Source organism: Macroventuria anomochaeta (assembly GCF_010093625.1).
Source record: "Macroventuria anomochaeta strain CBS 525.71 unplaced genomic scaffold BU25scaffold_3, whole genome shotgun sequence".
Taxonomy (NCBI): domain Eukaryota; kingdom Fungi; phylum Ascomycota; class Dothideomycetes; order Pleosporales; family Didymellaceae; genus Macroventuria; species Macroventuria anomochaeta.
The window spans coordinates 192,744-205,611 of record NW_022985364.1 but is presented as its reverse complement, the minus strand read 5'-3'; the positions used below and the strand labels follow the sequence as shown (position 1 = coordinate 205,611).

At 52.9% G+C, this 12,868-nt stretch overlaps 3 protein-coding genes across 3 annotated transcripts; 1 reads left to right on the top strand and 2 right to left on the bottom strand.

Annotated features, from left to right (window-relative positions):
- Positions 1-421: 421 nt before the first annotated feature.
- On the bottom strand, positions 422-3,574 carry BU25DRAFT_358372 (uncharacterized protein). Its single transcript, XM_033703609.1, has 5 exons — positions 3,257-3,574; positions 3,080-3,177; positions 2,819-3,032; positions 2,156-2,767; positions 422-2,109 (listed from the first exon to the last, which is right to left on the bottom strand). The coding sequence occupies exons 1-5, from the start codon at positions 3,419-3,421 to the stop codon at positions 724-726; spliced, it is 2,475 nt and encodes an 824-aa protein (XP_033566137.1). The 5' UTR covers positions 3,422-3,574; the 3' UTR covers positions 422-723.
- Positions 3,575-3,713: 139 nt separating this feature from the next.
- BU25DRAFT_406464 (uncharacterized protein) lies at positions 3,714-4,031 on the bottom strand. Its single transcript, XM_033705290.1, has one exon. It carries the CDS (start codon positions 3,991-3,993, stop codon positions 3,802-3,804), a length of 192 nt encoding a protein of 63 aa, XP_033566136.1. The 5' UTR covers positions 3,994-4,031; the 3' UTR covers positions 3,714-3,801.
- Positions 4,032-4,614: 583 nt separating this feature from the next.
- BU25DRAFT_383374 (uncharacterized protein) lies at positions 4,615-11,728 on the top strand (the record flags this gene model as incomplete). The annotated part of the gene is made up of 9 exons (XM_033704276.1): positions 4,615-6,600; positions 6,650-7,642; positions 7,692-7,992; positions 8,038-8,164; positions 8,211-9,147; positions 9,194-9,863; positions 9,912-10,678; positions 10,726-11,048; positions 11,101-11,728. Exons 1-9 carry the CDS (start codon positions 4,882-4,884, stop codon positions 11,726-11,728), a joined length of 6,465 nt encoding a protein of 2,154 aa, XP_033566135.1. The 5' UTR covers positions 4,615-4,881.
- Between the last annotated feature and the right edge of the window lie 1,140 nt (positions 11,729-12,868).

Genomic DNA, 12,868 nt, shown 5'->3' with positions numbered 1-12,868 from the left:
CAGAAGACCCAGGTCTAGAAGATGGTATCGAAGGTGTTCAAACAGGAATGACGGAGTGGCAGGAGGGGTTTGACATGGCTACACTCTCATCATCATAGGTGTAGTTACACAGATGGCAAGAAAGAATCGTGACTTCGAGCGACAGTCTCCCCGCTAAAGCATTACTGTAATAGATGCACTCTCAAACAAACCCACGTGCAAGGCCTCCTGTCCCTTACCACTGCTACGCAAAATTTGCCATCGAGTTTATTCAACCCAACGTCTTAGTGTAGATCTGAAATGTCGCGGTTGCATGTCGATGTACTGCATAGTCCTCTGCTAATAGCGCACATAAAACGAGTGAAGGACAAGTCGAGGCTCGATGGTACCGACGCTGATTGTGGAACTGATGTACGAGATGGTGATTGAGATGTCTTGACAGCAGTGAATTGCCACTTGTAGATCGTTGATAATGTTCGTGGTTTGTTGCTTCCTCTTCTCCACTCTGAATGTAGTAATACACTTAACAAGAAGGGAAGGTGCAGCTCACCGCACCTCCAAGCAGCCACGACCCGCCTCTAGACGCAAGTTAAGATACCATACATGCAAAACCCAGATATCTGGTTCAACCCCTTCATTAACGCCGCATTGCGCATGCAAGCAGTGATCCAGACTGCGCAAAACAATCCCATAAAAACCAAGACAATCGAAACAAGAAGTCAGACACCTCGAACCCTTTCTTGCTCAATGAGGCGATCCATTCCCAAACCCATTCTCCCCAATCGGCGCAAGCCGATGCCTATCCGGAGCCGGACTACTCTTCTTAACCGGCGGACTCAAAATCTGCGGACTCGCATCCGGATTCAGACTCTTAATTGGCGGGAAAACCGGCGTCTCGCTCATCTCATGACTGCTCATCGGCCTCGCACCATCATGCTTCAGCGGCGCGGGAATAGCATCGGGCAGTATCTGCGCAGGCATTTGGCTCGGCGAAGGAGCAATGCGGACTGGTGCTGGCGCGGGCGAGGACATATGTGGCATGGGCGCTGGCGAGCTGTGTTTTATGGGTGAGAAGGAGGGCCGCTGGGCGGAGCTGGGTGGGAAGGAGGAGTGCGGGCTGTTGAAGTTGTAGACTGCTGGGAGACCGTTCGCAGGGCGGGGGGAGTTTGCGGGTGAGTGCTTTACGGGTGATCCAGGGGGTCCGGCGGCTGTGCTTGGCCGGCTGAAGCTCTGGTTGAAGCTCTGGGCGACGGGGGTATGCTGTGCTGGACCGAATGGATTCGATAGGCCAAATGAGCTGCCGTTTTGCTGGGGAAGAGGCATGCGTATGCTCTTGAACGGACTTCTGGGCGCCCGCGGAAGGTTGAAGGGTGGCGGTGAAGAGCCTAGGCCATTCGACCTGAAGGAGCTCTCGGCTGGTCGCGATGAAGAGGCTGGCCGTTGTCGTATAGGCGAAGAGCTGGCGTCTAGGAGACGAGATGGCGATCCGTAAGCAGCTTCTGAGTTCTGAATGCCAGGAGGGCCAAGTGCTTGGCCGCGAGGAGACAGACTAGGTCCATCTACCCAGGGCTGCGCAGGCTGGAAATGAGGTTGATGGCTTTGCGACGAGGTTGGTCGTGGCGCGGGTATCGAGACAGACTCCAAACGGCGTGACAAGCCTGAAGACCCTTCCCCGTTCGCTTGCGAAGCTGGTGATGCTGAAGTTAATCGCAATTTTAGCGGTGGCAGCTTAGGCTTGTTGGCTTCCTCCTCTTTGCGCTTGCAGGACGTGCAGACGAACTCGAACTTGGAGTCTTCCACCTCTTCTTCGGAGATACCATGGCACTTGACGTGCTGCCAGACGTTGCACTTCTCGCACGATACTTGTGGCGAATTGTCGTTAAGATTCGACCCATAGACACCGCACTTCTCACAATCGAAAAACCAATCTTCCTCCTCATTGAGTCTCTTGAGGTCTGCTTCATGTTGCTTCATCATCGCCTTGAGATGTCGTTCGGAAAGTCGAGCATTGTTGGAGGCCAGCTTCTGCTCGTTGTCCTGCAACTTGCGGAGTTCTTCTTCCTTGAGGATCTTCGCGGTTTCACGTTCACGGAGTCGCTGCTCCCGTGTCATGCGGCGGGAGTCGTGCGCCTACAATATGTCAGCCTGAGGTCCCAACGTAATCGAATTTACTCACCTCTTCCAGTTTCTTCTGTTTTGCTTGCTCAGCCTTAGCCATAGCAAGCTCTTCTTGCCTCTTGCGTTCGGCAGCTTCGGTCTCTTCAACCTCCTTTTGCTTCTCAACCCTGGCTGAGATACGAGAGGAGCGTTTCGCGGTGGCCAGTTTCTGCAGATTCTCGAGTTCCTTTGCTTTGCGAGCTTGTTTCCGTGCCTGCTCTTCAGCTAGTCCCTCCATGACAGGTATGACCTCCTCCTTGAGACGCTTGTATAATATCTTCTCATTGGGGTCTCGACTTCTGCGAATGCTGCTGAGATAATCGTGGTAGTCTTCTAGTGTGATGCAGAGGCATTCCCACTTCATGCCACCAAGACCATCGTCCTCGACCACTTCTGGCTCTTGAACGGCTGCAGCCTCTTCTTCCTCGATCTCTCCTTCAGGTTCTGGTGTTGACTGATTCTGGCGCTTGCTGGCGCGGGTGCCTCTAGACTTCTTTGCCTTTGGCTTGGGATTGGCTTTGGCCTTCTGTGGAGGCGCGGGCGGAGGTGGATCGGTGCGGCGATACATGCGGTTGTCGTCTAGGACGAACAGAACTCGATCATCTGAGTCCCAGCCAGTGGGCTCCATGCGCTAAGAAGCTCGATCAGCCATTGCCCTGTCCGTGACAGGTCCCACGCTTACCCATAATGTCTGTTCGCTGTCCGTGGCTGCCAGCCTCTCTCGTATCGAGTTGGGGTTGTTCAATGTCCATATGGAGAGTTGTTGCAGCACACGGATTTTGGTGAAGATGTCGAAGTCGTCGAACTTGTTGGGCTCGTCCTCCTCACCGAAAGGATTTCGCTCGGGCGCTTTGGCGACATATTGGCGGCGGGTGTATTCGTCGAAGATGGCTGGTCTGGCTTTTGTTAGACGTGTTTAGGCATAGGTATGTGAGTAGCATGCGTTAGACCCTTGTGTGAAGACACATGCTTCAAAAGCGCCAGCCCGATCTGCGCAAGCTTCTCGGACGGCCCAGGCTTCAAGCATTCAGACTCCAGCTCCTGCATCTCAATCAGTCCTTATTCCATCAGAACCATGCTCGGCGCATCCACAGAAGTGTCTGGCGCAAAGTGGGCGTACCTCGATGTCAAAGTCTTTGTCGATCTTGACTGCGTCGCCGAAAATAGCAATGTACTGTGCGAGGTTTGCGAACTGCCACATGTTGCGCAGCCTCTGTAATGTGCTCGGTGTCTCGACACCCCCTTCCACCTCCATCTCGCTCGCGGCGCGCTTGCGGGCAGGCATCGTGGTGGAGCGTGCCGTGGGCGACGCGTTTCGAAGGGCGTGCACTGGTCGCAAACGGTGGTGATAGCAACTTTGAAGGTACCGCAGATGGCGCCGAAGATATGCGGGCTCAAAAAATGGCACGTGGGCGGTGGGCAGGGCAATATGGTGAGGGTGAAAGGCGTGGAGTGGTGAAGACGAGGGCGCGTCGCCTGGAATTGCGGCCAATTCGGAAATAGACCCAAAATGGTTAGCGCGTTTTCCCTCACGTCACAGCCGGCGGAAGATCTTCATTACAGTGTCATGTCCCTCGCACAGATTGGCAAGTTCCTGACGTGTCGTTGTCGCTCTTCGGCACTTTGTATACCTCCAGAGGTACGTTTCTGGCTACATGGGCAATCCTACCGATGCAAAGCAACGAGCCTGTGATTAGAAGCTTGCAACATGTCTGGTCTGAAAGCTTGCAGCATGTCTGATCTGAAAGCTTGCAACATGTCGTCTGATCTGAAAGCTTCCCAGACAATACTCTGGGTTTGCTGACTCTCACGTCGCGAAGAAAGCCGGACTTGCAATCTCCAAATTTTGGGAGCCATTCAGAGCAGATTTGCGCGACTCTTGCAGAACGATAAATAGACAAAGGACTACAGAGTACTTTGCTTGTGTAGAATTACTCTCTAGGATTTGCGAAGGACCTCCTAGCGGCATTCTGAGAGTTGAGGAGTGGCTGTTGTTGTATCCGATTTTTCAGGAACAGAAGAGGCTGGTTGAGAGCAAGAAGTGCCGGACTACACCAGTCAAGATGAACGAGATGTAAGGCTTGTGATGGGGGATCTCGCCGTGACTTGGGCAAGGCTGTCACTGCGTCCTGGAAGTGTGGCTGAAACGCATGCAGCTGACAGGGGACGCTCGCATTTGCCAAAAGGGGATCCGTGAGAAGGCCATCAGCTGTAACGAGAAACGTTGGGTGGCTGAGCTGCACCTGCGTTTGTATCACACAAACCGAACAGCATGAGCTCCAGGGTGTAGCTGTGTGCACACATACGCCGGTTCCACGGCCTGGGACTGTATCACAGTCTTTCAGTACTCGGTGATCTTCACAAGCGACAGCTGCGAGCGTTGAGCTAAGAATACACGCATACAACCCCGTTCCTGCCAAAGTCAGCCCTATCCTATCTTAGCACTCCCTGCGGTGCACCCCGGCGTTTTTGGGGACGCGCATATCCACACCAAACTGGCATAAGCCGCCATCCCGCAGCTCTGCATCTTCCTGCTCTGCAAACCTCCCACCCTGATGCACTCCACCTAGAAACCTCGTGGGAGTTTGCGCATACCGCCATCGGCGTCGTCCTAGCATTTACTACCGCCGCCACGCTCGCTAATCCGCCGTTTACATCCTACATGTGCACGCGATAGTGTTTATGTACCAGCTGAAGAGCGGCCAGATGCACAGTTAGAGCTGCGCATCAGGACCAGAAGCTTCAATGTCCTACCCCGACCCCAACCACAATCACCGTCGAAGCCAGACCCATCAGTCCATACCGCTGCAAGACCTCAACCGCCCGCCGGACGAAGATGATGCGTCCGCGCCGCACCAGCACCGCCGCACCCTGAGCGACCGAGGGCGCAACCTGCTCAGGCAGACTGGATCGATAGCAACGGGTCAGTACAGGAGCTCGCAGTATGCGCCCATAGCCGAAGTGTCGCCAAGCCCCACGCGGCGGCCTCAGCTGAATACGAATACGGCAGTTGGGCATGGCGGGATACGGAGGGTGGAAGATGATGGCATAGACTCGCCCATAGACGCAGGCGCCTTCCAGTCTGCTATTGGGTTTGGCATGGACATGAACTTCCAGGGCGACACATCACCCCCGCTCTCCCCTATAATACCTACACCTGGGTCGTCCGAGCAGTCCTACCACCCGTACAACCAAGACCTATATGCGCACAGGGGACCGTCTGAGGACCATGGCTACTTTGCTTCTGTGGATGTGGATGATGATACTGCACGGCTGACAGATGCACGCCATCTGCAGCCCATCAGCGGTGCTGCAGACAACATATCACCCGGAGCTGTGGATCGCTCCAGTTTCCAGAGTGTGCAGTTCCTGAGTCCTGGTGGCACGTCGCCAGGAGCAAGATTCAGTGGTGATGTTGGGCAGGCGGAAAGTGCGACAGGTCTCAGTCCATCGCGAAGCAGGAATCGTTCGCTCTCTCCTGGACATTTAGGGTCGCCGCTGCATCGCGCCGGAACCATCGTCCGGAACATGTCTCAGCGTGTTGTCAACGTCACCAACGACTCAGAGGTAGCTGAGCGCCATATTCAGAGGAAGTCCACTCTGCATCAATCACGCATGCAAAGACCTCCCTCCTTGACAGCGTTGCCTGAATACATGACTGATGGCCCTTCGTCACCTGGGCCCACAACGCCGATCGAGAAACCACCGACACCTATCGTACAATCTCGCAAGTCAAGTTTTCAATGGCAAAAACCCTCAAATCCATTCCGCAGCAAGAGCTTGGGTATCTTCCCTACCGACAGCACCCTGCGGATGAAGTTGAGCGACGTTCTTGTGAACCCAATTACTGAACCAACCCTGCTCGTCCTCATTGTGGTGCAGACAGTGCTTCTGGCCGTCGACGCTAGGAACAAAGCGCAGTACGAACCCGGCCATGTAAAAGAGTTGGGTAGGTTTTCGGCTATCGACTGGGTCTTGCTTGGCCTGTTCATCGTTTACACGATCGAGGCCATCATTCGGATAATTGTGTCTGGCTTCATCATCAATCCAGTCGAATACAGCACTATCAACAGACAGGTCGGACTGCGAGAGGCAGTGCTTACCAAAGCCAACCAGCTTTTTGGTGGACCTCAGCGACAGCCATCGCAGAGAAGAGGTGGTACAAACACTGAATCAAATCTGGGCGGCCCTCAGCAACCGTCTGTGCTTCGATCCTTCACGACTGCACAGATGCACCCTGACATTGGACCAAGCGACCCGCGTGAGCGACAACGTGCTCGATTGGCGCATCGAGCATATCTGAGACACTCCTTCAACCGGACGGATTTTGTTGCTATAGTTTCTTTCTGGATTGCCATACTTCTCGATGCCCTCAACATCAACAACACCCGGGTCATCTTGGTATTCCAAATGCTTAGCTGCTTACGTATCATTCGCCTTTTGAATCTTACAAGTGGTACCTCGGTAAGTCTCATGTAGGATGTTTCATGTACGCTGATTAACTTGGTTGTAGGTCATCTTGAGAAGTTTGAAGAAAGCTGCTCCTCTACTTTTGAATGTGGCGTTCCTGATCGGCTTCTTCTGGCTTCTGTTCTCGATCGTTGGCGTGCAGAGTTTCAAGTCTAGTCTACGAAGAAACTGTGTATGGACCGACCCGGATGACCCATCCCAGACCTTCACCAATTCAGATCAATTTTGCGGTGGTCAGTTGAAGAATGACTCCGGCATACTTGTCCACGAGGGTTACCTAAATGCGCAAGGAATGCTGGCTGGTCCCGACAAGGGCAAGGGCTTCTTGTGTCCCGTAAACTCCATATGTATCGAGGACAATAACCCCTACAATGGCACCCAAAGCTTCGACAACATCCTACAATCCCTGGAGCTGGTCTTTGTCATCATGTCATCCAACACCTGGTCCGATTTGCTCTACACTGTGTCAGATACCGACTACCTTGTCAGCGCTCTCTTTTTCATTGTGGGAATCCTGATTCTCAGTCTGTGGCTCATATCACTTCTGATTGCGGTCATCACCTCGACATTCCAAATCATCCGCGAAGAGAGCAAGACCAGCGCTTTCACGGGCGAGCAGATTATTGAAGAGGACGCTGAGAAAGAGCAAGCGAACCAGCGCGTCAGCAGCCTGAAACGTATGTACGACAAGACTTCTGGGGTATGGGTTGTCGTCATCGTTTTTGGCCTTGTTGCTCAGATGATGAAAAGCGCTTCCATGAGCAACTTCCGGCAAAACTTCATCGACGTAACCGAGATCATTATTACGCTCATACTACTTGCTGAGATATTGGTCCGGTTCATTGTCGATTTCAGGCATTTCTTCAGAAGCAAGCGCAACGTCACTGATCTGATGATTGCAATCATCACCACTGTCATCCAAATACCGGCGATCAAACATGCCCACGGCGGGAGAGCTTATGCTTGGCTGAGTATCTTTCAGATCATGCGAGTCTACCGTGTTGTCCTGGCTGTCCCTGTAACCCGGGATCTCATTGTAAGTTCTTTCCATTCCTATCGTTAGCTCATCGCTAACTTGCTTCCAGATGATCGTGTTTGGCAATGTCAGTGGTCTACTCAACCTGATCGTTTTCGTGTTTCTCCTTACATTCCTCGCGTCCATCTTTGCTTCTCAGCTCTTTCGTGGCGAGATACCTGAGTCAGCTGACGGCGATACGATTCGTGTATCATTCAACGACATTTGGAATTCGTTCATTGGCATGTACATCATTTTCTCCAGTGAAAACTGGACTGAGATCATGTACACCGTAACTGGCTACCAAAAGGCCTTCGGTACCGCTTGGATCGGAGCGTCATTCTGCATCCTTTGGTTTATCTTTGCCAACCGTAAGTATACCCAGTTCTATTTCGAGCTCAGCTGACGCAGATCAGTCATTGTTTTGAACATGTTTATTGCTGTCATTCAAGAGAACTTTGATGTATCAGAGGACGAAAAGCGTTTGCAACAGGTCAAAGCCTTCCTCCAACAGAAAGAGCAGGGTCTCAACTCTTCTTATGGGTAAGTGACCGCCAACATCCTTTGAGTGCTACCTAACAGTATATAGCAATTTGTCGCTCTCATCCATCTTCAAGCTTGGCCACGCCAACCGCAGAGATCCACTTGATTATGGTTCTGCCGCAGCTGAGATGTTGCTCAAGGACGCTGTTGTTCGCGACTTCCTCGACGAAGGTGATGAGGATACGACACCCCGTGAGGAAGAACCTCGACCTGGGATCCGCCCAGCAAAAACAATCGTTGGCTCCGGCGCCATGTCTACCATATGGCAACGGATTTTGCGCAGGACCGTTCATAGGGAGCCAAACCCTTTCTACGCCCCCCTCGACTACGGTCGCGCATACGAGGACCTTGATCCCAGAAAGATGGCTAAGGAGGTAGTGTCCGCGACAGAAAGACGCAAAAAGGCGCAGCGGGAGTATCTGCGCAACCACCCTAACTACAACGTCTCTCTGTTCATCTTCGGACCTAGCAATCCCATCCGAAGGCTCTGTCAGCGTGTTGTAGGCCCTGGTCGTGGCGGTGACCGCATAGAGGGGCTAGCACCGTCGGTTCCGATCTGGTACGCATTTTCGGCCTTCGTCTACGCTGCCATCATCGCCATGGTTCTGCTTGCCTGCGTCACTACTCCCCTATATCAACGAGAGTACTTCACAAAGCACACGTTTAGTGTCAGAAATTGGTTCGTCTGGACTGACATGGGCTTTGCCATCTTGTTCACCTTCGAAGCGCTCGTCAAGGTCATCGCCGATGGTTTCTTCTGGACGCCCAACGCTTACTTCCGTGGCTCGTGGGGCTTCATCGACGGTATCGTGTTGATGACTTTGTGGGTCAACGTCGTTACGTCGCTGTTGAACGAAGGGCAGATTACAAGGACTGTTGGTGCTTTTAAGGCTCTCAGGGCGCTCCGGTTGCTCAACGTCAGCGACAGTACTCGCGACCATTTCCACTCGCTTATAGTTCGGGGATGGTGGAAGCTCTTCTCGGTAAGTTTGCGTTTGCACTTCAACATTGCACTGCTCACATCCACAGGCTGCGTTTGTGTCCCTCAGCTTGTTGATTCCATTCGCCATATACGGACTGAACCTCTTCGTCGGACAATTCCAAACGTGCAATGACGGTGAATTCGGCTCGACCAATCTCAAAGATTGTGTTGGAGAATACAACAGCTCGCCGTTTGACTGGGATGTCCTGGCACCACGCCAAGCTGCCAATCCTTACTACGACTTCGACAACTTCGGGAATTCACTGTTCATTCTCTTCCAAATTGTATCACAGGAAGGCTGGACGGACGTGTTGTTCGCAAGCATGGCCATTACTGGGGTCAACACCCAGCCCGAGGACTTCTACCGGAGGGGCAACGGCGTATTCTTTATCATCTTCAACTTGCTCGGTGCCGTCTTCGTCCTGACGCTCTTCATCTCCGTTTTCATGCGCAACTACACGGAGCAGACTGGAGTCGCGTTCCTTACCACCGATCAACGTTCTTGGCTCGAGTTGCGCAAGCTACTTCGACAAGTGTCACCGTCAAAACGACCTTCATCTACGAGGCAGCGCGAGTCTTGGGAAGAGTGGTGCTATCGCCGAGCTGTCCGCAAGACAGGTAATTGGCAACGCTTCATCACTGGGGTACTCATTCTACATTTGATTCTACTTTGCCTGGAATGGTACCCAGGCTACGGAGATTGGGATCTTGCAAGAGGTAAAGTGATCGCACTCTGAACTCAGGCGTACACTCACGGTTCAACAGATTACATCTTCCTCGCGTTGACCTGCGTGTTCATTGCGAATGTTGTTATTCGTATCCTCGGTCTCTCTTGGCACCGATTCCGCAAGAGTTCTTGGGACGTATTTTCGATCTTTTCCGTCTCCGGCACGTTCGCCACTTCCATTCTTATCCTTGCTAGACGCGACGAGAGAGTGTTCGTTCAACTGCACAAGCTCTTCCTCGTATCGATCGCCCTCATGCTCATTCCTCGTAACAATCAGCTCGATCAGCTCTTCAAGACCGCAGCGGCGAGTTTGGCAGCTATTGCCAACCTGCTCGCTACTTGGTTCGTCTTGTTCCTCGTATATTCCATCGCGCTCACACAGACCTTTGGTCTTACTCGATTCGGCGCAAACGAGACAGCCAACCAGAACTTCCGTACAGTACCCAAAGCCCTCATCTTTCTGTTCTCAATGAGTATGGGTGAGGGCTGGAACGAGTTCATGGAAGATTTTGCCAATGTCGACAAGCCCTACTGTACGGAGGGAGAAAGGTACTTCGAAAGCGACTGCGGTAGCCCTGAATGGGCGCGAGCGCTGTTCATCAGCTGGAACATTCTCAGCATGTACATTTTCGTTAACTTGTTCGTCTCGTTGATCTACGAGAGTTTCAGTTACGTGTACCAGCGGAGCAGCGGGCTGTCAGTCATCAGCCGAGAGGAAGTCAGACGATTCAAGCAAGCTTGGGCTGAGTTCGATCCTAATGGGACGGGCTACATCTCAAGGGATGTTTTCCCAAGACTTTTGGGTGTAAGTTGCCTTGGTACTGGATAGCGATACCATTCTGACATGTGCAGGAACTATCTGGAATCTTCGAGATGCGCATTTACGACGGTGATTTCACCGTTGGCCGACTGATCGAGGAGTGCGCAACAACATCGCGTCGCGCATCGAATCTCAACCTGGGAGGCCGTGAACCTTCGCCTGAGATTGATCTTGACAAACTCAACCGCCGTCTCGCACAACTCCCGGTTCTTGAGATCCGTCGCAGAAGGCAACGCATGAATACCTTTTACGAGGAGGTGCTTGTGTCAAGTGACCCAGACAGAGGCATTCAGTTTACTTCGCTGCTTATGATTCTTGCTCACCACAAGGTCATTAACGATAACAAGAGCTTGAGGTACGTTCATATCCTGGTTTAGCGTGATGGATATATACTGACATGAAATCAGGCTCGAGGAATTCCTACGACGTAGAGCTCGCTTGCAGCGTGTGGAAGAAGCTGTCCGACGCAATGTCGTCGTTGGCTTTTTCGACACTCTGTACTGGGCCCGTCGGTTCAGACGCGCGATGGAGCAAAAGAAGCAGGGCCGCATGGCAACAATGCCAATATTCAACGTTCCCGAGATCTTCATTGACGATGAAGACATCACGGACGCACAGCGCGGACAGCAATCACGAGCGGGAAGTCCACTCTTCTCACCTACGGATCCGCACTTTGGGAACCGACTCTCGGGAGGCAGCGTCCGCTCAATTCCCAGCTTGGACACCGCGGTGCGCAGCCGCTCGAATTCGATCCAGATGACACCTACAGGCTCGCCGACTCGAGGCGGACCACTGTCACCATCGTCACCGCGAGCATCGCCATTTTCGCCACCTCCGGATGCCGATTGGCATTTCGCATCGGCTCTTACCCTCAGTCGACCGCCTAGTCCGCTTGAGGAGCAACTTGCACCGACAGATACCCGCAGCAGAGCGAACAGCGCAGTCAGTGCAGCCGATGTTCTGGAAGTCCTGGACAGCTCTGCTTGGGGTGAGAGTATCCGCAGAAGTTTCACGACACGACGACCTGGACAATAATCGCGTACGTGTACAGGCCATGTACGACAACCTTGCGCATAAATAATGCGCACCAGGAACGATCGCGATCGACGACTACACAGCCTCTTCACACTCTACACGAAGCGTGGTTGGCAAGCTCGGCAGCGTCCGATCGATTCTTTTCACGCAATGACAATGCGCATCGGAGCGGAGTACGACACCGTCCTGAACCCGCGCAAAATCTCAAATGCAACCTTTACGCATCCAGGAACAGCATAACAGACGAACAGAGAACCCTTCGAAGCCATACCTAGAATAGGTGCTGGGGGCAGGGGTAGCCGGTACGAAGGACGTTGCATGAACGTTTGGAATGGCCTAGAAGAGTAATGCCCCGGCATCAACCCAACACATAAGAAGTACGCTATGGCACGTTGACGTGTCGCACATTAAAGGATAGACTAGAGTTTTGTATGTATGTATTTGGCATGATGGGGATGAGGAGGAGCATAATGATGGAGACGATAATGGGGTTAGTGGTGGATGGGCGACTTGGATTATCATAGCATAGCGGTGGCGTCATGTTGTATAGCAATTCTTTCATCTCTTGACTCGCCGCATAGCAGATTCTGAGAGTGCATCTTCGTGCAGAAACTGCAGTTGCGGTGTGTGACGTGTGTGTGTTGTTACTCCACAGCCCATCGCTCCTGCCTCATGGACTTCGGACAGTCCGGCGGTGTTGAGTTGTCAAGCAGAGGACCTCAAAACCCACACCATCTCTCCACCACTCACCCACCAACACTCTCAACCCTTGGTACCTTCCAGTCCTTCACACGAACGTGCTCATCGCAAACGATGGAGGAACAAATGTCCGATGAACAAGCATCCATGTCCGCCATATTCTGAAACACTGGTGCATCTCCAGACAGCCGCGGCGCACGGCATTGCCCGTTCCAGAAGCCCTCGCTTGTCGCAAGCACCTCTTCAGACGCACCTCAGCTGCGCGGAAGCACCGTTGTTGAGACAGCGAGGGCGCTGGACGGCGACGTTGTGGGCTTCATGTGTAGGGATTGCCTTTGCGAGTGTAGTTCATGTGCAGAACGGGACGGTGGACGGGATATCAGCTGCTGGATCTTGAGATCGCTAGCATTGCTGCAGCGTGGTAAGGGAGTTAGTTGCATC

Bases quoted from the DNA above. Each gene is read 5' to 3' on its own strand.
- BU25DRAFT_358372 (XM_033703609.1), bottom strand. From the start codon at position 3,421: ATGCCTGCCCGCAAGCGCGCCGCGAGCGAGATGGAGGTGGAAGGGGGT. The intron at 3,178-3,256 runs GTACGCCCACTT...ATTGAGATGCAG, and splicing joins ACAAAGACTTTGACATCGAG to GAGCTGGAGTCTGAATGCTT. The intron at 3,033-3,079 runs GCATGCTACTCA...AACAAAAGCCAG, and splicing joins TCTTCACACAAGGGTCTAAC to ACCAGCCATCTTCGACGAAT.
- BU25DRAFT_406464 (XM_033705290.1), bottom strand. From the start codon at position 3,993: ATGGCTCCCAAAATTTGGAGATTGCAAGTCCGGCTTTCTTCGCGACGT.